Source organism: Perca fluviatilis, chromosome 23 (genome assembly GCF_010015445.1).
Source record: "Perca fluviatilis chromosome 23, GENO_Pfluv_1.0, whole genome shotgun sequence".
Taxonomy (NCBI): domain Eukaryota; kingdom Metazoa; phylum Chordata; class Actinopteri; order Perciformes; family Percidae; genus Perca; species Perca fluviatilis.
In genome coordinates this window covers 24,298,704-24,324,420 of record NC_053134.1, presented here as the reverse complement: position 1 = coordinate 24,324,420, position 25,717 = coordinate 24,298,704, and the positions used below count along the sequence as shown (strand labels likewise).

General features: G+C 40.9%; 3 protein-coding genes across 3 annotated transcripts in view; all 3 read right to left on the bottom strand.

The window, feature by feature from the left end:
* The window catches only part of LOC120553464 (histidine ammonia-lyase-like), a 45,074-nt gene extending 40,929 nt beyond the window's left edge, over nt 1-4,145 (bottom strand). The window contains exons 1-7 of the mRNA XM_039791874.1: nt 3,867-4,145; nt 3,749-3,782; nt 2,825-2,852; nt 2,638-2,712; nt 2,139-2,211; nt 1,982-2,048; nt 1,797-1,834 (exon numbers count right to left, since the gene is read on the bottom strand). Of these exons, the coding sequence (XP_039647808.1) occupies nt 1,797-1,834; nt 1,982-2,048; nt 2,139-2,211; nt 2,638-2,712; nt 2,825-2,852; nt 3,749-3,782; nt 3,867-4,104 (553 nt within the window). The 5' untranslated portion in view covers nt 4,105-4,145. The remainder of the gene's footprint in view (nt 1-1,796; nt 1,835-1,981; nt 2,049-2,138; nt 2,212-2,637; nt 2,713-2,824; nt 2,853-3,748; nt 3,783-3,866) is intronic.
* A 5,568-nt stretch (nt 4,146-9,713) lies between these two features.
* On the bottom strand, nt 9,714-14,879 carry LOC120553083 (zinc finger protein 239-like). The gene is made up of 2 exons (XM_039791160.1): nt 14,339-14,879; nt 9,714-11,673 (listed from the first exon to the last, which is right to left on the bottom strand). The coding sequence occupies exons 1-2, from the start codon at nt 14,429-14,431 to the stop codon at nt 10,816-10,818; spliced, it is 951 nt and encodes a 316-aa protein (XP_039647094.1). The 5' UTR covers nt 14,432-14,879; the 3' UTR covers nt 9,714-10,815.
* A 1,097-nt stretch (nt 14,880-15,976) lies between these two features.
* ift46 (intraflagellar transport 46 homolog (Chlamydomonas)) lies at nt 15,977-22,656 on the bottom strand. Its single transcript, XM_039792460.1, has 5 exons — nt 22,137-22,656; nt 21,214-21,518; nt 20,845-20,938; nt 19,747-19,878; nt 15,977-16,721 (listed from the first exon to the last, which is right to left on the bottom strand). The coding sequence occupies exons 1-5, from the start codon at nt 22,263-22,265 to the stop codon at nt 16,368-16,370; spliced, it is 1,014 nt and encodes a 337-aa protein (XP_039648394.1). The 5' UTR covers nt 22,266-22,656; the 3' UTR covers nt 15,977-16,367.
* Nucleotides 22,657-25,717: the final 3,061 nt, after the last annotated feature.

Sequence of the window (25,717 nt, the reverse complement as noted above, 5' to 3'; positions counted from 1 at the left end):
AATGGTTGAGGCACGTGTGCATCACTTAAAAGTGTCCCCTGGAAACACTTCCGTTGTGTTGTGGGCTATTTGCATGTGTTGTCTTAGTGTTGCGTGCTGTGGTTTATTTGCATGTGTTGTCTTAGTGTTGCGTGCTGTGGCCTCTCAGGGCCACCGTACCTTACCCTAACCTTAACCATCACAACTAAATGCCTAACCTTAACCCTTAGCCTCACCCTAACCATAACCTAATTCTATCCCTAATCCTACAACCAAGTCTTAACCCTCAAACAGCCCTTTAAAGTTGTGGGGTCCAGCATTTTGGCCCCACAAAGCTGTCGGGACACCACAAGTATACTGGACTCCCGGTTTTTGGACCCCACAAATATAACAAGCCCACACACACACACACACACACTGGCATTTGAGATATACACTCACCTTAAAGATTATTAGGAACACCTGTACGATTTCTTGTTAATGCGATTATCTAATCAACCAATCACTTGGCAACTGCTTCAATACATTTAGGGGTGTGGTCCAGGTCTAGACAATCTCCTGAACTCCAAACTGAATGTCTCAATGGGAAAGAAAGGTGATCTAAGCAACTTTGAGCATGGCGTGGTTATTGGTGCCAGACGGGCTGGTCTGAGTATTTCACAATCTGCTCAGTTCCTGGGATTTTCACGCACAACCTATTCTAGGGTTTACAAAGAATGGTCTGAAAAAGGAAAAACATCCAGTATGTGGCAGTCCTGGGGGGTGAAAATGCCTTGTTGATGCTAGAGGTCAGAGGAGAATGGGCCGACTGATTCCAGCTGATAGAAGATCAACTTTGACTCAAATAACCACTCGTTACAACCGAGGTATGCAGCAAACATTTGTGAAGCCGCAACACGCACAACCTTGAGGCGGCTGGGCTACACCAGCAGAAGACCCCACCGGGTACCACTCATCTCCACTAACAACAGGAAAATGAGGCTACAATTTGCACGAGCTCACCAAAATTGGACAGTTGAAGACTTTTGAGAAAAATGCTGCCTGGTCTGATGAGTCTCGATTTCTGTTGAGACATTCAGATGGTAGAGTCAGAATTTGGCGTAAACAGAACGAGAACATGGATCTGTCTTGCCTTGTGACCACTGGGCAGGCTGGTGGTGGTGGTGTAATGGTGTAGGGGATGTTTTCTTGGCACACTTTAGGCCCCTTAGTACCAGGTGGGCACGTTTAAATGCCACAGCCTACCTGAGCATTGTTTCTGACCATGTCCATCCCTTTATGACCACCATGTACCCATCCTCTGATGGCTACTTCCAGCAGGATAATGCACCATGTCATAAAGCTTAAATCATTTCTAATTGGTTTCTTGAACATGACAATGAGTTCACTGTACTAAAATGGCCACCACAGTCACCAGATCTAAACCCACTAGAACATCTTCGGGATGTGGTGGAACGGGAGCTTCGTACCCTGGATGTGCGTCCCACAAATCTCCATCAACTGCAAGATGCTATCCTCTCAATATGGGCCAACATTTCTAAAGGATGCTTCCAGCACCTTGTTAAATCAATGCCACGAAGAATTAAGGCAGTTCTGAAGGCGAAAGGGGGTCAAACACGGTATTAATATGGTGTTCCTAATAATCTTTAAGGTGAGTGTATACTGTGATAGTGCAGCCAACATTTATAAATGTATAACTACCACTGTAAAAATATTGCAATGATTTGCACATGCCTTTAAATCAGTTATTGAAAGCCATGAGGAAAGTGATGTTTTTCTTCGAGTGTATATTAAACAGCTGTTGTGTTTTAACTTACCAGCGCAATGAGAGCGAATCACATTTGCCTGCAGTTGCCTAAAGGGGGAGGAAAGTGCAGGCCAACTATTACACATGCATCAAATAATTATACCAAAGTGTGGAAACACCTCGGGGGAGGACCTGTGTGTTCAATCAGACGGTTTGGGTGTGGTTTTCTGCCAGTTACTTAACAACTTTACTTACACCAGTTGTTCCTTGGGTATGAGTGTGCGTGCAAACATTCCAAAACCAGTGTTGACTCCGTACACGACTGCGATGAAAAAGCACACACACTGTTGAAGTATCTGACATGAGCTATCCGTTTCAGTTCTTAAAATGCAGAGCCACCACCTCTACATACCTCTGTCTTCTCTTATAAAAGCGTCAATAACCTCTCGGCATTTTCTGACTTTCTCCTCAGCTTCAGGGGTTAGCTGGGAGGAAAGGAAACAACAAATCGGTTTGTCTCCACATTTTCTCTCACTTTAAAAAAACAAAAGTGTTCCACATTTCATCTCGGTACAACTTCTGCACCACCATACACAAAACTAAACCTCTTTTTATTACCATCAGGCAGACGGCACACAGTGCCACTAGCCTGAATAAAACATTTACAAGTTACCCTTCATTCCCTCTACAATAGCCACCCTGAACAACATAAAATAGACACTGCTGCTGCTGTTTTGTATGTTTTAAATGTGTGTTGTAAATGAGGCTTGTCGAAGGAAAATAGCGCTCCCGGCTTTTGGGACAGATCTATCTATCTATCTATCTATCTATCTATCTAGGGTACTTTGTCTGTCTGTCTGTCTGTCTGTCTGTCTGTCTATCTATCTATCTATCTAGGTTACTTTTCTCACCTTTATTTTGAACAAGCCTTGACCCAAGCTGACCAGAGCGGCTGTGGTCAGAGTTTCGCCATCCAGGGAAATGTACTGATAGTAAAAACCAACGAGAGGCAACAGTTAGCCGCACAGAAGCTTTCTGCTCAGGTCATTTTTTTTTTTATTGCAATATTTAAAGCATAACAAAGAGCAACACACCCACCTCTTTGGGCTCTTGGTAAGAGGTTTGCCTATTTGCAGCTGGGTTAAGGAAAGGTGAACGTGTGCTCGTGCAATTATTTGAAAGCACATTCGTACATTTTGCAGTTGACTGGTCTTGCAACTGGGCAATTGGCCTTGTTGGTTGGTTGGTCAGGTTGGTCCAGATTAAAGATACTTCAACTGGATGGATTTTCAGGAAACTCTGCACCGACATTTAGGCGGTCTGGTGCCCAGAGGATGAATCCTAATGACCCAGTGAAACATTTCAAAATCTAGTAGATGCACTTAACGTTGTACAGACATTCATGGTTCCCAGAGGATGAATCCTAATGACTTTAAAGACGTGTTTAAAATCGCGACCTTTACATTCAAATTGTCTGGTTTTTAGATATGAGAGCAGAAAATGCTACTGTGGGTTTTACTAGAGGCTGGTAGGAACGACCCATTTCGTCGTATAGATGGGAGGACTTATTGCTATTGTGTAAAATTCTGCTCAATAAAACATCCCATTTATTATTAATTTCACTGGTTTTCATTTTGAACAAATTGCATATCCGAATACAATACACATTCAGTGTTTTCCCTAGGTTTGTGGGAGACTTAAATGCGCACGTGGCGGGGTTTAGAAATGTAATTTAAAAATGTATTAATTTATTGTGGGCCATTATTTGTATTACCATATCTGTGTCTAAAACATTGGAAGAGCATAGACTAGATAACATTCAAAAACTTAAAGACAAAACCTAAAGTTAAAGAAGTCATTGGAAAGCACTTTGTAATTTCATCTAAGAAAAGTCTTTTGTAAATACATTTTACTTATGAAATAATAGCCTATCTACTAAAGATTCCCCGATATGAAATCCACAGGATCGGATGTAATTAAATGTGTCTATTTCAATTATTTTAAAAGTCAGAGGAAGGATACGGCGCCATTGCCATGGGATTTTCTCCTGCAAAGACTCCAAAAACAAAAACAAAAATCATATGATTCTCAGAAAATCAGCTTACAGTGATCTGCAGTTACATGAGCTGGAGACCCTTACCCATCTGCACAAAGTCTTCGTCCTCCAGAACGTCCTCTGCCCTGTCCTCGGGGTGAAGGAGCTCTCCACCCTGACACCGCCGCATGCTGAACTCCCTCTCCCCGTCTCCGTCCTCTAGCTTCTTGGCCTGACGGTAGCGCCGCAGGGCCTCGGACCCCAGCGAACGGACAGAGGCCGAGGGGCCGCCACGGGGCACCCTGAACCACTCGCCCCGGACATAGAGAGACACGCAGCGCATCGTGCAGAGAGATCTGCAAAGGACTTCACAGGTGCTTAGGCTGAAACACTAACTTGGATGATAAAAAGGTCCAACTGGTTCTCCCTGGGAGCAAATTCCCACAGTCCCTCTCTCACTTATTAACATGTCATGTAAATGTTGTACCTGCGCTCAAACAGGTTGGCAATCTTTAATTTTAGACACAATTCTTTTTTTTCCTCACACATGCCTACCAAACCCCCAACCATAACATTTTTATTTGATATAAATATAATTAATGATGAATGGTGTATCATGTATTTTTGTGTCTTGCCAAATTGGCCATTTTTCAATAACTTGAACCTTCAAGCACTTGCTGAGGCACCTTTCAACCGTTGATTTAATTAGGTAAATTATCTGTCAGCCATGGAAACCAAGAACAGGACAAGGACAGCAAGAAAAACCTGAAGTGAGATTTTCCATTTGAGGAAAACTTCCTTCAGGTCCTCTGTGGCTGGTTCAAATGAGTTTTATTTACTGCAGACTGGAGACAGGAGTTCACAACAAAGCTGTAGAATTCTCCATGAACACAGAAATAAAAAATGCATTTCCTGCAGAAAATGCTTGTAAATGCTGTAAAAGCTAAATTGCTAAACTGGACTGCTGGCGTAATTGTGTAAGAAGAAGGTGAAGTAGTGAGGAAAGTTGGAAAAGTGGGAAGGGTTTTAATTAGTGTAGTATAGGTATTTAAGAAAAAAGTAATAAAAAAAGTCATAATATAGTTTGTCGGATAAAATTATGAAAAAGACAGTATAGTATGTTGAAGAAAAAGTGATAAAAAAGCCATAGTATAGTATGTCGAAATAAATGATAAAAAAGCCATAGTATAGTATGTCGAAAAAAGTCATAAAACAGTCATAGTATAGCATGTCGAAAAAGTCATACTTAAACTCCTTCACTTGGGGTAAGGACTCATTCCCTACCTGGAGTAGGCACTCCATCGGTTTCCTGCTGAGAACCATGGCCTCAGATGTAGAGGAGTTCAAGTACTTTGGTGTCTTGTTTGCGAGTGAGGGGACAATGGAGCGGGAGATTGGTTGGAGAATCGGCGCAGCCCTGAAAAGAGAGCTGAGCCAGAAGGCAAAGCTCTCGATCTACCGGTCAGTTTTCGTTCCTACCCTCACCTATGGTCATGAAGGCTGGGTCATGACCGAAAGAACGAGATCCAGGGTACAAGCGGCCGAAATGGGTTACCTCAGGAGGGTGGCTGGCATCTCCCTTAGAGATTGGGTGAGAAGCTCAGTCATCCGTGAGGAGCTCGGAGTAGAGCCGCTGCTCCTTCGCGTCAAAAGGAGCCAGTTGAGGTGGTTCGGGCATCTGGTAAGGATGCCCCCTGGGCGCCTCCCTAGGGAGGTGTTCCAGGCACGTCCAGCTGGGAGGAGGCCTCGGGGAAGACCCAGGACTAGGTGGAGGGATTATCTCTCCAACCTGGCCTGGGAACGCCTCAGGATCCCCCAGTCAGAGCTGGTTAATGTGGCTCGGGAAAGGGAAGTTTGGGGTCCCCTGCTGGAGCTGCTCCCCCCGCGACCCGACACCGGATAAGCGGAAGAAGATGGATGGATGGATGGATGGATGGATGGATGGATGGATGGATGGATGGAAAAAGTTATAAAAAAGCCATAGTATGTTTTTAAGTTTTTTTCATAGTATAGAAAAAAAACTAAAAATAAAAGAGTGTTGGCAGTAGCTCAGTATAGCATGTCGAAAACAGTGATGAAAACACCATAGTATAGTATGTTAAAAAAATTAAAAAAAAGCCATAGAATAGTATGCCGAAAACAGTGATAAAAACTCCATAGTATAGCATGTTAAAAAAAGTTTAAAAAAAAGCCATAGTATAGTATGTCGAAAACAGTGATAAAAACTCCATAGTATAGTATGTTAAAAAAAGTAAAAAAAAAAAAGCCATAGTATAGTATGTCGAAAACAGTGATAAAAAAGCCATAGTATAGTATGTCGAAAAAAGTCATAAAAAAGACATAATGTAGTACCGTATGTTGAAAAAAACAAAACATGAAAGAGTGTTGGCAGTAGCTCAGTCAGTAGGGCGTTGAGTTGGGAACCAGTGAGTTGCTGGTTCAAGTCCCCCTATGGACCAGAGTATGGTGATGGGCTAGTAGCTGGAGAGGTAACAGTTAACCTACTGGGCACTGCAAAGGTAATCTTGAGCAAGGCATTTAACCTTTATTAATTAACCTTTCTGTTGTTGTTATTGTTATAGAATGTCAAAAAAAGCCATAGTATAGTATGTCGAAAGAAATTATAAAAAATGCCATAGTATAGTATGTTGAAAACAATTGATAAGAAAAAGCCATAGTATAGTATGTTGAAAAAAGAGATAAAAAAGCCATAGTATAGTATATCGAAAAAAGTGATGAAAACTCCATAGTATAGTATGTTAAAAAAAAAGTGATAAAAAAAGCCATAGAATAGTATGTCGAAAACAGTGATAAAAAAGCCATAGTATAGTATGTCGAAAAAAGTGATAAAAACACCATAGTATAGTATGTCGAAAAAAACCATAGTATAGTATGTCGAAAAAAGTGATAAAAACACCATAGTATAGTATGTCGAAAACAGTGATAAAAACGCCATATATAGTATGTCGAAAAAAATTATAAAAAACGCCATAGTATAGCATGTCGAGAACCATGATGAAAACACCATAGTATAGTATGTCGAAAATACTGATAAAAAAACCATAGTATAGTATGTCGAAAAAAATGATAAAAAAAACGCCATAGTATAGTATGTTGAAAATAATTGATAAAAAAAGCCATAGTATATTATGTCGAAAACAGTGATAAAAACGCCATAGTATAGTATGTTGAAAATAATTGATAAAAAAAGCCATAGTATATTATGTTGAAAACAGTGATAAAAACGCCATAGTATAGTATGTCGAAAACAGGGATAATAACGCCATATGTCGAAAATACTGAAAAAACAGCCATAGTATATTATGTCGAAAACAGTGATAAAACGCCATAGTATAGTATGTCGAAAACAGGGATAATAACGCCATATGTCGAAAATACTGAAAAAACAGCCATAGTATAGTATGTCGAAAAAAGCAATAGTATAGTATGTCGAAAACAGTGATAAAAAAGCCATAGTATAGTATATCGAAAAAAGTGATGAAAACGCCATAGTATAATATGCCAAAAAAAGTGATAAAAACGCCATAGTATAGTATGCCAAAAAAAGTGATAAAAACGCCATAGTATAGTATGTCGAAAAAAGTGATGAAAACACCATAGTATAGTATGTCGAAAATACTGATTAAAAAACCATAGTATAGTACGTTGAAAATACTGATAAAAAAGCCATAGTATAGTATGTCGAAAAAAGAGATAAAAAAGCCATAGTATATTATGTCGAAAACAGTGATAAAAACGCCATAGTATAGTATATCGAAAACAGTGATAAAAAAAACATATTATAGTATGTCGAAAATACTGATAAAAAAGCCACCGTTTAGTATGTCGAAAACAGTGATGAAAACGCCATAGTATAGTATGTCGAAAACCGTGATAAAAAAGCCATAGTATAGTATGTCGAAAAAAGTATAAAAGCCCATAGTATAGTATGTCAACAAAGTAATTAAGAAAAAATTAAATAAAGTATGTCGAAAGAAGTTATAAAAAAGCCATAGTATAGTATGTCAAAAATACTGATAAAAAAGCCATAGTATAGTATGTCAAAAATACTGATAAAAAAGCCATAGTATAGTATGTCAAAAATACTGATAAAAAAGCCATAGTATAGTATGTCGAAAACAGTGATGAAAACGCCATAGTATAGCATGTCGAAAAAATAAAAATAAAAGTGTGTTGAGAGTAGCTCAGTCAGTAGGGAGTTGGGTTGAGAAACAGTCGGATGCTGGTTCAAGTCCCCACCAAAGTATAGTGATGGGCTAGTTGCTGGAGAGGTGACTGTTAACCTACTGGGCACTACAAATGTATCCTTGAGCAAGGCACTGAACCCCCAATTGTGTGGGGTATGTTGTTGTTATTATTTTTATTATAGAATGTTAAAAAAGCCATAGTATAGTACGTCAAAAAAAGTCATAAAAAAGCCATAGTATAGTATGTCAAAATAAATGATAAAAAAGCCATAGTATAGTATGTTGAAAAAGCCACAGTATAGTAAGTCGAAATATTTGATAAAAAAGCCATAGTATAGTATGTTGAAAAAAGCCATAGTATAGTATGTTGAAAAAAGTCATAAGATAGGTTTGTTTTATGTGTAAAGTATTTTACGATGCTAACATTAATGATATTTTACATGGAATCTGGTGGCTTTAGCGAAAATGATTTTGTTTTTATGTTTAAAGGTCCCATGGCATGAAAATGTCACTTTATGAGGTTTTTAAACATTAATATGAGTTCCCCCAGCCTGCCTATGGCCCCCCAGTGGCTAGAAATGGTGATAGGTGTAAACCGAGCCCTGGGTATCCTGCTCTGCCTTTGAGAAAATGAAAGCTCAGATGGGCCAATCAGGAATCTTCTCCTTATGAGGTCATAAGGAGCAAGGTTACCTCCCCTTTCTCTGCTTTGCCCGCCCAGAGAATTTGGCCCATGAGAGAGAGAGAGACATCATGGCTTTCAAACGAGCAAAGTGGCAGTTGGTCAAGGCCACACCCCCACCCTCCACCTTGCCCCCCCTCTCGCCTCCTCAATGGCATTTAAAGCTACAGACACAGAAATGGCACATCCTAAGGAAAGCTCATTGTGGGACTGGCTCTAGTGGCTGTAATTCTGCACCAAGGCTGAATTTTGGGAAAGAGACTTCAGATACAGTATTAGGGGACCACTAAGGTCTATATAGAAGAGACTTCAGATACAGTATTAGGGGACCACTAAGGCCTATATAAAAGAGAATTCAGATACAGTATTAGGGGACCACTAAGGTCTATATAAAAGAGAATTCAGATACAGTATTAGGGGACCACTAAGGTCTATATAAAAGAGACTTCAGATACAGTATTAGGGGACCACTAAGGCCTATATAAAAGAGACTTCAGATACAGTATTAGGGGACCACTAAGGTCTATATAAAAGAGACTTCAGATACAGTATTAGGGGACCACTAAGGTCTATATAAAAGAGACTTCAGATACAGTATTAGGGGACCGCTAAGGTCTATATAAAAGAGACTTCAGATACAGTATTAGGGGACCACTAAGGTCTATATAAAAGCATCCAAAGAGCACGATGTCATGGAACCTTTAATAAAAGGATTTTACTCTAACAGAAAGGTCGACCTCCTTAGAAATCCTTTCCATAACGCTGTCAGACACTTCGAATATTAATCTGAGCCGGTCAGCAGCAAAAGAAGCACTTTTTGTGTCTTTTTGCCCTATTAACTTACATCGTAGCTTGTTTCGCTGGCTGCCGACAGCCTTATACTGAACCAATGTCAAAGATTGTTGTTTAGAGACAGTTGCGTAAAATGAGGAATACTTTGAATGGAGTAGCATACGTTGAGTAGGCGTTCTTTAATGTAGACACATCTACATTTTTTGAGATGGGATCTCAATGTGTCCCGAGAGTGTAAAAGTAACTAAAACAAAAGATACGGATGTCATAATCAAATTTATTCTGCATTATTCAGTTAAATGATGAGTGATGTCAACAATCCACATACAGTTAGGCAGAATTCTGATTAAAAGTCTTTATGATATAAACATGTGAATGAGAATTATACCAGTCATATCAAGGGCAACCAGACAGAATTAATGAATTAGAACCTTGACCTAGCATGTGTAAAACATATTAATTCATACCAATAAAACTGAATCACACAAATACACAGACCATCTAATCATCATTAAAAAAGAAATAACATCCCACCATATTCTGTGATTAACTGAGATTTTCTCAAGTTTCCAATTCATGTAAAAATCATTACAATAACGCAAAAATTATTTCATACTAGTGTTAGATAACAAATGATTAATCCAATTCTCAGTTTTTAAACCATATTCAGTAATAGAAAATAAAAAGTGAATAGAAAATGTAACATAAAATTATTTAATGAAAAATACACAAAGGAGGGGCGCCCCATGTACCAAGGCTCAGTCCGTACCGCGGCGGCCCAGGTTTGAGACCGACCCGCGGCCCTTTGCTGCATGTCATTCCCCTCTCTTCCCCCACCCCCCACCTTCCCTGTCCTCTCAAACAAAGGCCACAAAAAGCCAGGTAAAATTACACAAAAAGACCCCTTTTTGTGTATAATGTTGAACTCCCAAACAATTCCAAATAGGAAATATATGAAGTTGACAAAAGCAATGGGAACACATTTGCAATAAATCACTCTCACAACAACAACAAGCAATGCTCACATAATCTCTTTTTGGAGCTTTTGACCACATCCCACAACCTTCTTTAGCAATTCAATTTCCTCAGAAAAAATAAATAAAAATTCATCGAGGAAATACTCCAATCAATGGACGGTAAAACAATCAGCCATTGTAGACGTTATTATTTGTACTAGCTATGGAGTTTGGAAATCTTGATTACTGAAATAAACGCAAATTTTGAGAGGAATAAAAAACAAAAGATCATAAAATCTATTTAAAATAGTACAACATTGTACTACAACTTTCATTCATTTCTTAGAAAGTCACAATTCAGGTGGATCAAAAAGGGCTCAACGCTAACTTTTTAAAAAAGTGGTCGCCATATGGCCTTAGCAATAATGTCTAATGTCGCCGACTGCCGTTTTGGCCTCTTGTTTTTTATTGTGACTGCGTTGGTGGCTTTTAAGGGTACTCCCTGAACCAAAGCTCTTCCCGCATTCTTCACACCAGTACGGCTTCTCTCCCGTGTGAACGCGGCGGTGGACTTCCAGGTTACCGCGAATGCTGAACGTTTTCTCACACAGGTCGCAGCTGTGCGGCTTATCTCCCGTGTGAACCCGTTGGTGGGACGCCAGGGTCCCCGATGTGCTGAAAGCCTTGTCGCAGAAGTCGCACACGTACGGTCTCTCTCCGGTGGGAGTGCGTCGGTGGACGTCTAAGGTGTAGCCCCGGGCGAAGACTCTCCCGCAGATGTTGCACCAGTGCGGTTTCTCTCCGGAGTGGATGCGCAGGTGGCGAACCAGCGGCCCGCGCCTCGCGAAAGCTGCCCCGCAGTGCTCACACTTGTGCGGTTTATACCCCGCGTGAATGCGCTGATGGTTCTTTAGGTCACCTCTAGTGGTGAAAACTTTCTCACACTGGTCACAGTTGTAGTGTTTCTCTCCGGTGTGAACGTACTGGTGACTTTGGAAGTGATACTTGTGTAGGAACGCTGCCCCACATTGGTCACAGGTATACGGTTTGGCTCCGGTGTGTATGCCGTAATGGACTTTTAAGGTGCCTGCCCTCGCAAAACCTTTTCCGCACTGGTCACATCTGTACGGCTTGTCCCCGGTGTGGACGCTTTGGTGGTTTTTCAGGTGACTCATCTTTTTGAAAACTTTGTCACAGTGGTCGCAGCTGTGTGGTTTCGCTCCAGTCTCAAGTCCCTGGTGAGACTTGGGACGTGCCTCTTGTCCCCCACGTTTCTATAGCGACAGGGAGAAGAGAGAGAGAGAGAGAGAGAGTTAGTGGGATGTCACGGTGGAGCGAGCTATACAAAACATTTAGAGCTACGGATGTGAGGACACGCTCAACTCACAATTCAATACGAGTCACGATTTTAAGTAGGGCTGTGCAATTACCCGAAATCTAAAATCGTGATTATGATATCGGCTCCCAATGATCACAAAAACAGAATAATCGAGAAAAACTATTATTTAGCTCCTTACTTCTGGCAAGTAAACTCTTATTTTCTCTTGTGTTCTGAATGAAAAAATAAAGTTTAAATAGGAAAAGGCAAATTTCACAGTTGTATGTGTGTGTTTTTTTTAACTGTTGATTTCACTTTCTCCACTGTTTTTTAAGTTCAATAAATGCAACATCTTTCCAGAAGTCAACGACTATTGACCGAAAAATAGTCATGATTATATTTTTAAATATATAAATCGAGCAGCCCTAATTTTGAGTTCACGATACAATTTTCGGTAACGCTTTATAATAACTACAAACCAGTTAATTCATCATTTATAAAGCCTTTGTCCTACGTTATTACACATTAGTATGTAAAATACTCCTTTATTTATACAAACTAGGGCTGAACAGTTTTGGGGGGGGAATCTAATTGCGATTTTTCTGCCAGATATTGCGATTATGATTCGATTTGCGATTATTATTATTTTTAAGTATAGCTAAAGGTCAATATTCATTGTGGAACAGATAAAACATGCCACGGAGCAGCCCGCGGCGTGCATGTCCGAGCCTGTCTCCAGCGCTGCAGGTTGTCAGCTGTGTGTCTGCCTGCTGTACTCTCGATATAGTTCCATGTGTCACGAAAAAAAAAAAGAGGAGCTTAAAACGCAACTTGCTGGGTCAAAGTTAGGATTAGTTAATTAGCAGTTAAGAAATAGATTGCATAGCCCATGTAAATTTTTATGACGCAAAAGACGTTTTTTTAAACTTTATACGGAAAAAAATGTAAAAACGCAGTGTCCGTCGTCGAATCGCGGAAAAATTAAATGATCGTTAATTTATCGTTATCGAGGTAATATGTGCAATTAATCGTTATTTTGATTTTAGGTCATATCGTGCAGCCCTAAGCCATTTTAAAATGACATCGCGATTTTTTTTTTTTTTATCTCAACCGGTTGTAATCTTTACTACACTGCTGTGAGTCTAACTGCAGGTAGCAACAGAAGCAGCAGAGAGCAGAAGCCAGCAGGCAAGTGTTATTTACATAAACTTCTGGTGTACTTACAAACTTTCCAATCCATCGTTTTATGAGTGCATAACCTATTTGTACTAGTGTAGACCTTTGGTATCATTTCGGGCGTTATTAGTCATTTAAGAGATACAAACGTGGGTCCATTAGCCCCTGCGCTAAGCTATTCAGCGGCTAACGCTACTCTACGCTAACTCGCCCAATGTTAGACCCAGGTGAAAAAAGCTTCTGGGGGGGTGTTTGGCTCAAGGTCGTGGTGCAAAGGACCCTAGGGTAAATTACTCCGAACCATCACTTTAAAACATCACCAATGTTTTAACTTTTTTAACTTCAACAGAATCTTGATAGTTTGGCTAAAATCGTATGTTTTCAGATACATTTGTAAAAAGATGTTCTGTTTGAAGGTTTTGGAGGGAAATAATGAACCTCTACGTCTCAGTTTGTTCCGCGCGCAAAAGTTTTTTTTATTGTTCATTCTTTCAGAATACAGATATACGAACGAACAAGGCTCAATCACAAATCCACCTCAAAAAACAGAGCTTTTGGGTCAGCGTAACGCTTATCAGTTCAATTTTCTAAGCACAAACGGACATTTGGAAAAACAGAAAAATGGGTTCCAATATCCAATTTTTTCATTTTTTCCGTCTTGACCAATTAAAAAATTGGATCTTTAAACTGTTTTTCCGATTTTCTGTTTTTATTCAGAGGATCGGAAATTTCGAAAATTACAAAATTGCGTCTGGGCTCCAATTATTCAATACTGCAATGGTATTCTCTTCCTCGTTCCGCCTAGCTACGCCCCCCACACACACACTCGAAACCATCAGTTGCAAGCACCTCTGACCCCAAAATTTATAGTTTAAGTTTTTATTTTTTGTTGGTCCATATGCAGTTAATGACTTGCATATTCCACAAAGTAGAGGAAGAGAATACCATTGCAGTATTGAATAATTGGAGCCCATACGCAATTTTGTAATTTTCTCAATTTCTGATCCTCTGAATAAAAACAGAAAATTGGAAAAACAGGTTAAAGATCTTTTTTATTATTATTATTATTTGTCAAGGTGGATAAAAAATGAAAAATTGGATATTTGAACCCATTTTTCTGTTTTTCCAAATGTCCGTTTGTGCTTAGATAAGCGTTACACGGACCCTTTTGCCTCGGGTCGAGCATATAACCAAAACATGGAGCTTAATACCTTACAAATCAACATAAAGAATGATTTAAAAGAAAAGAAAGAAAAAATAATAATAATAAATATCCGCGCGCGCAGTATTTAGTTTGTTTGAGTCAAGATGAAAAAGCAGGAGACAAGGAGACATAAAAACTCATCAACATGGGGAATTAAAAAAAAAAAAAATAACAAATTGTTTACACATTTGATCTCTAACATATATGCCGGAACCTTCAAGATTCTTCCCCGAACACTGACCTGAACATTGTTGGTACCAGAGGACGGGCCTGTTGCTTGTCTTTCGGGAACGCTGTTGCTCTGCTGCTCCGGGTTCTGGGTGTCCTCCTCCATGTCCTTTCTTGTAGTGGTCCCCGGTCGGTCTCTGAAGTCCAGCAGGTCTCCTCTGTGTCTGCCTGGGCGCTCTAACTTTCGTGAAGCCTTCTTTTTCTCTTGGTCTTCTTCTTCCTCTTGTGTATTTTAACGGCGTTTTGCATCCATTGCGGTGCACTACCGCCAACTACTGGTGTCCCATTTCACCTACAGTTGCCTAATCAGATAACTCCTGCCTTGTTCACCTCTTCTTATATACTGCAGTGTACGGGCTTATCTGCTAATGTTAGCTGCCGACCGTTATCGTGAAACCATCCAGCAAATGGTGCAACTTTTCCGGCAGTTTATGCACTTTTTTTCAATGCTTTAGGCACTTTGTTTTAACGGGTTTGATGCTTTACTCAATGTTTTGCCACCTTTTCTGAAGTTTTTGGCGCTTTTTACGATGTTTTTGGCACTTTCTGATGTTTTTCGCACTTTTTCAGAGAATTTTGATGTATTTTTTCAGGCCGTTTTCCAACTTTTTTGGTGCTTTTTTTCAACGTATTTGTCGCTGGCTGAGGAACTTTTTTGCCAAACTTTTTTTGGGGCTTTATGAGGTCCAACATGTAAGTGAGAAGACTACAGTATATTATACATGCAATACAGTCAAAATATTTGACTTTTTCTCTTAAATAAACACAATGTCTACATGTCTGGCCCTCGACGTGATTCTCATTTTCCAGTGTGGCCCTTAGGGAAACTGAGTTTGAACCCCATGTCTATATTCTCCCACCCATTCCAGAGCCATCAATATAGCATATAGCTCCACTGTAACTCGGGACTACAATAGCAGATCCAATGTTTTCTGTTTTTATCAACTGCGTTGCTAACCTGGCTGGAGTCCCCCTAGCCCGTCTTTTTCTGACTTGCAACAGGAACGCAGTCAACTTGGTGGGATGTCATTCCCAGTTCTGACCTCTGACTTAAAGGTAAGGTAAATGGAGCGCAGCAAAAGTACTAATACCACAATGTGAAAACCCCTTCATACTCTTCCTTTAGTAAGTAATACGTAATCATGTAAATGTGGCTAAAGAATTAAAAAGTATACTGCAGGCCAGCATCCGAGCATCGATGGGCCAAAAAAACCTTCCCCAGATTACTTCTCACACATTTTTCTCGAATTTGTTTCGGTTCATTACTGAGATTGCTAGGTGAAATGTGCTGGTTATATTTGCCATGTATTTAAAGATATAGTGGAGTATAATGGTGTCCTGAGCAGAGAATGAAGTCACACTCCTGCTGTGTGTGTAATCCAAGCTTCTCTGTCCTTAGTCAATAGCCGGTCCGGGCATGTGTGCATGGATATCAGACACAGACAAAGTGTTGGTATTTTAGGTGTTGGGGAACGGTCTGTGGGAGCCGTGTGGAGCCAATCCCAGAACACTTTTTTTTTTATTTATACCGTGACGACTTAAAACCAGCTCCGTGTGTAGATGGACGACTTCCCTCAGTTGCACTAGCTATCAGTTCGTTGGTCTAATGTGAGCCATGGCTATTGTGCAAAGGAATTAGACGTCATAGCCGTTGTATATGGTTATAATATATTTGAAAGTTTGACAGTATAAAAGGAAAACAGAACACAAACTGAAAATGTCTCACTTATGATCCCAGAATTTCTGAACCAATAAACAACTGCTGGGACCAAGGTTCAAAATTAGCACCGTTTACCAGCCAAATGCTGCTAAAATATGCAATGGGCTGGAAAATTTGCTTCACTCACCGGCCCAAAAAAAGACAAGTAATCTATCTATCCATTTGGTGGATGAAAAAGTTAATTTTGAACCCTGTCTGTGACACTTTGAGGAATATAAGCAAAGCAGCCAGAATACAGACTTTAAAATCAAGAGGTCAGCTTTCAGTTCTTCCTGCATCTCCCCCAGGTGGGTCCCTCTGATGTAGATCCTCCAGCCTCTTCCTAAGCTCTGCGCGTGAAGTGCTGCGAGTCTCTGAACTCCAGGTAGAGGCTGAACAGCAGGTGCAGAGACTGGATCCGGCTGCCGTAAACCGGGATGTCCAGCAGGCCGCAGACGGAGTCGGTGTACTCGGCCAAGCTGCAGTTGAGGCGGGCGGGCGGCAGCTGCAGGCGGCCCAGCAGCTCCTCCAGCTCGGCCGGCCACTCCTGCATCAGGCTGTCGATGTCCGGCATCGCACGGCTGTACTGCACGCTGGCCGGGGGTTTGGAGCGGTGCAGCGCGCTGATGCTCTCCACCCAGCTGTCCACCGCCCGAGGGTTGGACTGGGGGCTGACTACACTCGTCACCTTCTTCAACTGGAAGAGAGAGAGAGTGAGAGAGAGAGAGAGAGAGAGAGAGAGATTAAATTATACAAATAAAAGAGGATCTTAAAGAGACAGGCGCTCCAAACAGAGCGTCTCAAACAGAGGGTGAATACAGGAGCAGCAGCCATGGGCAGTATGAGAAAAAGAAAGTGTTTTTGAACATTAAAGCATGTAAACATGTTCTAGTAGAAACCCAAAATACAAGTGTGAACCTAAAAATGCTATATAATAGGTCCACTTTAAAGTTAACTGGGCCGAGCCCTCTGTTGTGTTTTGATTAGAATTATTTCAACAGGAGCTTATGCCTTTGAGAGGGGAATACACTTCAGAAACTACCGATTACCTGCGGTGGATGTCATTTATTTTGTTTTGTAGATTTCATTTGCAAATAATTAATTTCAAACGCGTTTAATGTTTCAAATTATTAAACACGTTAAGTTTGACAGCACTAAATGGCACAATCATTTTCATAATCAGGATGCACACCCATGTTGACAGCTGACTATGCAATTCGCTAAGATAGGGATAAAGGCAGCCTATTATAATGTGCCCTGCTCCTGGCACTTACCAGTACTTCTTGCTGATGTGAAATTAACTCTGCTGTCTGTCCCTCATCATGACCAGGCGGTGGATTGGTGATAGCCAGACTAGTGACTAGTAGTGGTGCGTTCTTTTTGTCTTGTAATCGCGACTAGCTTGAGCGTGACGTCACATCCATGTCGAAAAACGAATAACCGCGGGTTGTTGCGTTCTTTTTATCACACAATACTACGAGTCGGAGAAAAGATGGATTTTTGTAAAAATTTTTAGTAACATTTAGGATTCTATTCACCCAGTTATTGACATATTACACAAATATATTTCACAGTTTGATACATGAAAATTACGTTTTGATTAACGTTAGGCTACTGCTCTGCTTTCTGCTCAAGACTCGGCTTAAAGCCATTGTTGTCATATAGCAACCGAGCGTCTCTAGCCAATTTCAGCTGCACAAGCTACAAAATAACTATGGCGGTATTTAACTCCTAATAAGACTGTAGCGACATGCCTATAGGTAGCAGTATACAGCTCTATGTTTACTCCTAATAAGACTGTAGAGACATGCCTATAGGTAGCAGTATACAGCACTATATTTAACTCCTAATAAGACTGTAGAGACATGCCTATAGGTAGCAGTATACAGCTCTATGTTTACTCCTAATAAGACTGTAGAGACATGCCTATAGGTAGCAGTATACAGCTCTATGTTTACTCCTAATAAGACTGTAGAGACATGCCTATAGGTAGCAGTATACAGCACTATATTTAACTCCTAATAAGACTGTAGAGACATGCCTATAGGTAGCAGTATACAGCTCTATGTTTACTCCTAATAAGACTGTAGAGACATGCCTATAGGTAGCAGTATACAGCGCTATGTTTAACTCCTAATAAGACTGTAGAGACATGCCTATAGGTAGCAGTATACAGCACTATGTTTAACTCCTAATAAGACTGTAGAGACATGCCTATAGGTAGCAGTATACAGCACTATGTTTAACTCCTAATAAGACTGTAGAGACATGCCTATAGGTAGCAGTATACAGCCTATGTTTAACTCCTAATAAGACTGTAGAGACATGCCTATAGGTAGCGCTATGTTTTTAACTCCTAATAAGACTGTAGAGACATGCCTATAGGTAGCAGTATACAGCCCTATGTTTAACTCCTAATAAGACTGTAGAGACATGCCTATAGGTAGCAGTATACAGCACTATGTTTAACTCCTAATAAGACTGTAGAGACATGCCTATAGGTAGCAGTATACAGCACTATGTTTAACTCCTAATAAGACTGTAGCGACATGCCTATAGGGTAGCAGTATACAGCCCTATGTTTAACTCCTAATAAGACTGTAGAGACATGCCTATAGGTAGCAGTATACAGCACTATGTTTAACTTCTAATAAGACTGTAGAGACATGCCTATAGGTAGCAGTATACAGCACTATGTTTAACTCCTAATAAGACTGTAGAGACATGCCTATAGGTAGCAGTATACAGCTCGTTTTAACTTCTAATAAGACTGTAGAGACATGCCTATAGGTAGCAGTATACAGCGCTATGTTTAACTCCTAATAAGACTGTAGAGACATGCCTATAGGTAGCAGTATACAGCCTATGTTTAACTCCTAATAAGACTGTAGAGACATGCCTATAGGTAGCAGTATACAGCGCCATGTTTAATTTTTTTCTCCTAATAAGAGTGTAAAAACATGCCTATAGGTAGCAGTATACAGCACTATATTTAACTCCTAATAAGACTGTAGAGACATGCCTATAGGTAGCAGTATACAGCGCTATATTTAACTCCTAATAAGACTGTAGAGACATGCCTATAAGTAGCAGTATACAGCTCTATGTTTAACTCCTAATAAGACTGTAGAGACATGCCTATAGGTAGCAGTATACAGCTCTATGTTTAACTCCTAATAAGACTAAATGCCTATAGGTAGCAGTTATACAGCCTATGTTTAACTCCTAATAAGACTGTAGAGACATGCCTATAGGTAGCAGTATACAGCTATATTTAACTCCTAATAAATGTAGAGACATGCCTATAGGTAGCAGTAAATACGACCTCGGTGGCGTCTTTTTTGCAACTTCCGGTTCATAACTCCGGAAAACGACTCGTAAATCGACGTCGGTTGACAAAAAGAACGCACCATAGGCCTACTCTTCTTCCTCAGTTTCCTTTACACATAGCATATAAGTGATCATCTTCACTGTGTTGTTTTATTGTGATATCGCAAAAGCATAAAATGTATGGGGAAATTGCATTTTTTTGATTTAATTTTTTTATTGAAAAACGTAACATTTTCTTGAGGGAGGACGCCTAAACCCCCGCTGAACATGCGCACTTAAGTCTGCCACAAAGCTAGGGAAAACACTAAGTGTGTGTGTGTGTGTGTGTGTGTGTGTGTGTGTGTGTGTGTGTGTGTGTGTGTGTGTTACAGGTTGACGAGGACCATCAGTACCTCGCTGGCTCCGTGCTGCTTGGTCTCCTCTGACAGCCACAGCGACAGCACCGTGGGGTCCGACTGTTTCACGCTGGGCTCGTCCAGACACAGCATACCCAGGTCGTCCGCTTTACCGTCCGGCCTCGGCACCTGAACGCCACACACAGGACACAGTCAGGTCACGGGGTCCCAAAGATGAAGGGGGGTGTTTTGAAATGTTTGTTTAAAGCACTTGAATAAGCAATTGATGTTGTTTAGTTTAAACAGTCTAAAGGAAATGGTAAATTATAGTGTGATTAAAACTCACTATTTACATTATTTACAGTATGTGATTTACAGATGATATGTGAAAAGGTACACAACCTTATTCGTTTAACAGTGATTCAGTTTTACGTCTAACCGTCACAGGAAGTGCTTTTATTTTAAGTAGCCTACACGGAAGTTGTCTGTTGTGTACTCTGGCTAGCTTGTGATGAGATGAACGTGAGACGCTAGATGCAAAATGACCGTCACGCTGAAGTTTGTTCACTTTCTTGTTTGTAAAACTATAACATATGGAGCAGTAAAAGACAAGCGTTTTTGGTCATTTTCAGGACTACTACCAGTAGAACTTGGTCCGATGTAATACAATGTTTGTTTCACAATGAAAAAGAGACTAAAATTAAAAAATAAATAATATATAAAAAGCTAGAATTGTGAGGAATAAAAACTGAAAATATAATGTGAAGGATGGACAAATTCATTTTTGAATTATTATTCAAATATGTTTTTTTTAGTTTTATTACAAGTTGCCGAATCACACACACTTCAGCCCCTAATTGGTCCAACAGTTTCCTCCAGTAGACAACAATATATCTTGCTCAGAAGTTGATTGGTCCGTCCACCCCGCTGCAGTTAATAAGAAGAATCTTCAGATTCACCAACGTACTGTGAGCAGTGATGTTATCGGATGATTTATGAACAACCCACCGAGACGAACAACAGCCGGGACACGAAAATACGCAGGCAGCAGAAATGATCAGAAAAACATCAAATGAAAAATGCACCAACAACAATGAGACTCAAACAGGCTGCTTCTGCAGCTCTAGTGAACGAGCACACAGTTTGCGTTGGTACCTTCAGGAAGGCATCGATGTCACCGACAGCTGGGATGAATTCTGGGATGAAGGGCTTCAGGCTGTGCTCCAGCTCGATGGGCTGAGGGCTGTAGCTGAGGGGAGACAACAGACAACAGTCTTTTATTTGGCTGTTTATGGTTTCCCCCCAGAGAGGTTGTCTTTTTTCACACAAATGACCAAAAAGAGACACAACACGATTACAAAGTGACAAAATCCCACAGAGAGACACAAATTGTATGGGGGAATTGTATTATTTTTTGTTGTTGGAAAAAAAACAAAAAAACTGCAAAATACGCCCACCTAAGTCTTCCACAGAGCTAGGGAAAACACTGATGATGTTTTCCTTCAGCTGTGCGTTTCTGTTTACCGTGTGATATACTGGAACAGCTCTTTGATCTCGGTGCTGACGGGCAGGTTGGCGTAGTCGGCGGGGTTGTACGCACCCTCGGGGGCCTCGCCCAGCTCGTCGTCATCGTCTGAGTCATCTTCATCGGAGTCTTCCTCCTCCTCTTCTTCTTCTTCCTCCTCCTCCTCCTCGTCCTCTCCGTTCAGACTGACGCCAGGCAGGCCGCCGGCGGGCTCGTTGGGCCTCTGAGGCTTGCGGTCCTCAGTAAACTCGTCACTGTTGGCCGACATCAGGCCACGCCCCTTCCTGCTCCTCCTGGACTCTGGCTGAAAAGACAAGAATCGTCTTCATCTGGGGCACGTTCAATCTCAAAACTGTGTGCGCACCAGTTTGCGCGTTATACGACATGTTGCCTCGGAACTAGGGCTGCACAATATATCTTTTTAAGTTAAGTAAAGTATATCCTCCATCTACACACACACACACACACACACACACACACACACACACACACACACACAGTATATCCTGGGTCTACAAATGCACACGCACACGGAGACACACACAAAGTATATCCTCCACACACACACACACACACACACACACACACACACACACACACACACACACACACACACACAGACAGTCTCCTCTACACACACATAAACACAAAGTATATCCTCCATACACACACATACACACACACAGTCTCCTCTACACACACATAAACACAAAGTATATCCTGGGTCTACACATGCACACGCAGACACACAAGTATATCCTCCACACACACACACACACACACACACACACACACACACACACACACACACACACACACACACACACACACACACAATAGGGCGGGCGGTGAGCCTGCCTGAATGCCCTGGAGCCAGGCAGTGAAACCGTGGACGTTACCGGTGTTGGCCGGTGGATGTTACCTGACGCTGGCTGAGGGGAATCGGGCTGTAGACGCTCGCTACCTCATCAGGGTCATTCACCTCCAGGCTCTCGTCGTACGGCTGGTTCTTCAGCAGTCTGGTGTCTTTCCCCCGGCCAGCCCGCTCCATAGGACGCTAACGGATTATCGGGTGAAACCAACTAGTTAGCTAGCTAAGGTTACAGAAATGTGTCTACCCGTTAGATGCACTTACGACTGAGTGAACCGTTTAACTGCTGCTAGCTACAGGTTTTATGACCGACTAGCATTGGCCACCCAGCTAGCTTCTAACAACGAATCACACCACCGGAGGTTTTAAACCGTCCGAGACAACAAACACACGCTTTAACAGATACAAGCGCCTACAAAGATAAGCTGACTCTCCTTGTTTGTTTGAAATATCTCTCTAACTGTCTGAGTTCACTCTGAACGCCTTTATCTAGCTACGTCAATGTCTGTTAGCGAGCGTAGCTAGCAAACATAGAGCTGGCAACTAGGTGCTGCTGTATCCTGGCAACGGAACACGCAATGCATCGTGGGATTGTAGTTTTCTCAAATAAACTATATTGAAATCCAGTGGCAAATACAAACAAGGCAATAGTGCCATCAAGCGATGAAACTAGACAAAACAGAAACTAGAAAACAGCAAGATATAAAAAAATAAATAAAGCAAGAAAAAGATAATTTATAAAAAATAAAAAATACCTAAATAACAACCACAATAAAATAATGACACATAACATAACATGAGCCAGAGGGTAAATCTTTATCCAGATGAGGCAGGTATTACACATTTGAATGGTTTTGACAAAGACTGTCTTTGATTGTAAATTTAGATTTGTTAACATACAATTTTGCCATAGAAAGAATTGAGGCAAGTGTTATTTTTCTATATCTAATAAACCAAATATAAGATACATTATTAACATCATCCATAAAATTAACTGTGAAGATCTACATGTCCCTCCAGACTTTTTCAGTAGGCCCAGAATAAATGAGAGAACGTTTCAGGTTGTAATTCACAGAAACAAAGTTCAAAGTTCTGAATGTACAAAAAAAAAATTGGACAAATCTTATGAATAAAATTATTAGATATGGAAACCTACGTAGGTTGTAGACACCACACGCATTGGAACCGTAACAGTGTTATTTTGGAACAAAGTCTTTATTTTGTCTGTATTTCTCTGGGAACCATAAAGACCAACACATAATACAACCTAACCCCTGCACTTGGACTATAGGCTTTTGCAACTAACTGAAGAATACTGTACGTTTAACTTTCCACCAAATGTCCATCATTTGTGTCCACCTCTCTGCTCTCTTCACAAATCGCACCCTGATAATATGAATGCAGTCCATTTATGATGCAATTCACCATTCAAAAGTACTACTGCAAAGGACTCCACAGGCTCTGAGGCCGAAACGCTGATGTCTTTGATGTCAAAGATCACAATGATGGGTCGGACCTTTTCTGTCTGGATGCCAATTCACTCAGTATTATTTTCTTCTACGCCATCATTGACTTTGGAGGTGGGATTTCTTCAGCTGGTGCAGGAAGTACAGCCTCAGCTCAGCTGTGCCGTTTCGATGACAGAGCTGATGTTCAGCTTCTACCTGCCCTGTAAAGTTGTATCTGTGCTCAAACATTCTGTAAAACCTTAAATTTGAGATACAGGCCAGACATAATTCTTTTTTTCTCACATACCCCTGCCAAACAAACCATAACATCTTTATGGTTACGATTTCAGATGGAATGTGTCTTTTTTTCTGCGTCTGCCCAAATTGGCTAATACAAACTGTCAGATTTTCCAAGAGCTTTATGTGAGGCAGGTATGAATCATTAACTTTCAAAAGGTGATTTTAGGTTAATGATCTGGAAACCAGGAAATCGGGACAGCAAGTACGGCTTGGGGTATGTTTGGAGATTTTCTCTATGATAACTCTGTCCTAACTACTGAAAAGAAATAAAAACAGGGCGCTAAATGGAAGGGGGATGTAGTTTCATGTCGGCTACTGATCTAGAACCACATCTAGTGTTGTAAAGTTATTTTATGAATGAATGAAAGGGCCAATTCGGGCTCGGTTTTGAATCATTTACAATCCCCTAATTGTCTCCATCTGTTGAAAGCCGGACTGAGATTGACTCAGGTTTTTGCCAGTCTGTCATTTTCCCTTTTAGCTTTTAGTTGCTCTTCGTTTAATTCCCCCCGTTTTTTTCTGCGATGGTCCTGCCCCAGTATCAGCCATAACTACAGCAGATAACTTCTACAATACAATTCAAATACAATTAGGGCTATATAAAGAAATGTCCTGCTACCTTTTACCTGGCTGGATAGAATAACACAGGCTTTTCCGCTGTTACAGCAAAATACAAATGTCTGCCACAATTTACATTACATGTCTTTTATTCAAAGCAACTTACAATTGCTATATATGTCAGAGGTCACACTGGAGCAACTAGGGGTTAAATGTCTTGCTCAGGGACACCTTGGTTGATGTATCACAGTGGGAATTGAACCCAGATCCCCCACACCAAAGGAATGTGTCATATCCACTGCACCATCACCACGCCTCATTTTGTGACTTTGCGGGAAATATCGGATCCAGGCAAAAGCATTAATAAATACTATATAAAAATACACTGTTAGTCTCCTTTGCTGTTACAGGTCATTTATGATCATCCGATGAAAAATTACACGGTTTCAGAAACATTTAAAAGTTACATATAGTCACTTTAAATACCATTTTGGAGTCACAGAACATTGTTATTCACTCCTTGTCATTCGTTGCTTCTGATCTTAGTCAATTTCTGACACTATTGTACTCAGTCATTCATGATAAGCTAATACCTAAATGTGCATGTAATGTAAATGTCATATTTCCTGTGGGTGGCCCCACCTAAGGGCCCCTGGGCTGGAAATAGTCTCCGTCAGGCCCACGCCCACGTGGCTCATTTCCTCCTATAGAACGGCGGGCAATCGCCCCTCGCCTTTTTTCCCCGGGAAGCTCCTGTTTCTGCCGTTTCCTGAGCCCCCCCCCCACACTCTGTGAATACACAGCACACCTCGGTGTCCTACATCCCTCGACCGACAGACAAACAGACGCACACTCTCACAATAAACTGGACAGCACATCGCTCTTTCTGTCTGAGGAGCTACGGGCCAACAAAGACCCACGCTCACAAACCAGCCTCCTCCCTTTCCTCTTCCTCCTACAGTTTTACCCATTTGTCTGTTCATCCTCCTTATCCACCCACCCACCCACTTGGTTGTATTTAAGACACTATAAATAACCGCAAACAATCTTGTAGGTTTAACTGTGGTTGTATTTATAAAGACTACACATTTTGAGCGAAATAAAAGTTTAAAGTCTCAGGACAAGATAATAGTAAGTTAGCTGTTCTGTGGTTCTTATAGTGCAAAGTTTGTCCTGAGGGTGGCGCTAGAGGAAAGACCATGGGCTCAGTACATTGAAAAGGTTAGAAGATTACCCCTTTGGAGCCATAGACTGTATAGTCACACATTGGTTTGTGGACCACCGTTTTGAAGCCTTGAGTTTGGCAATTTGGCTGTCGCCAAGACG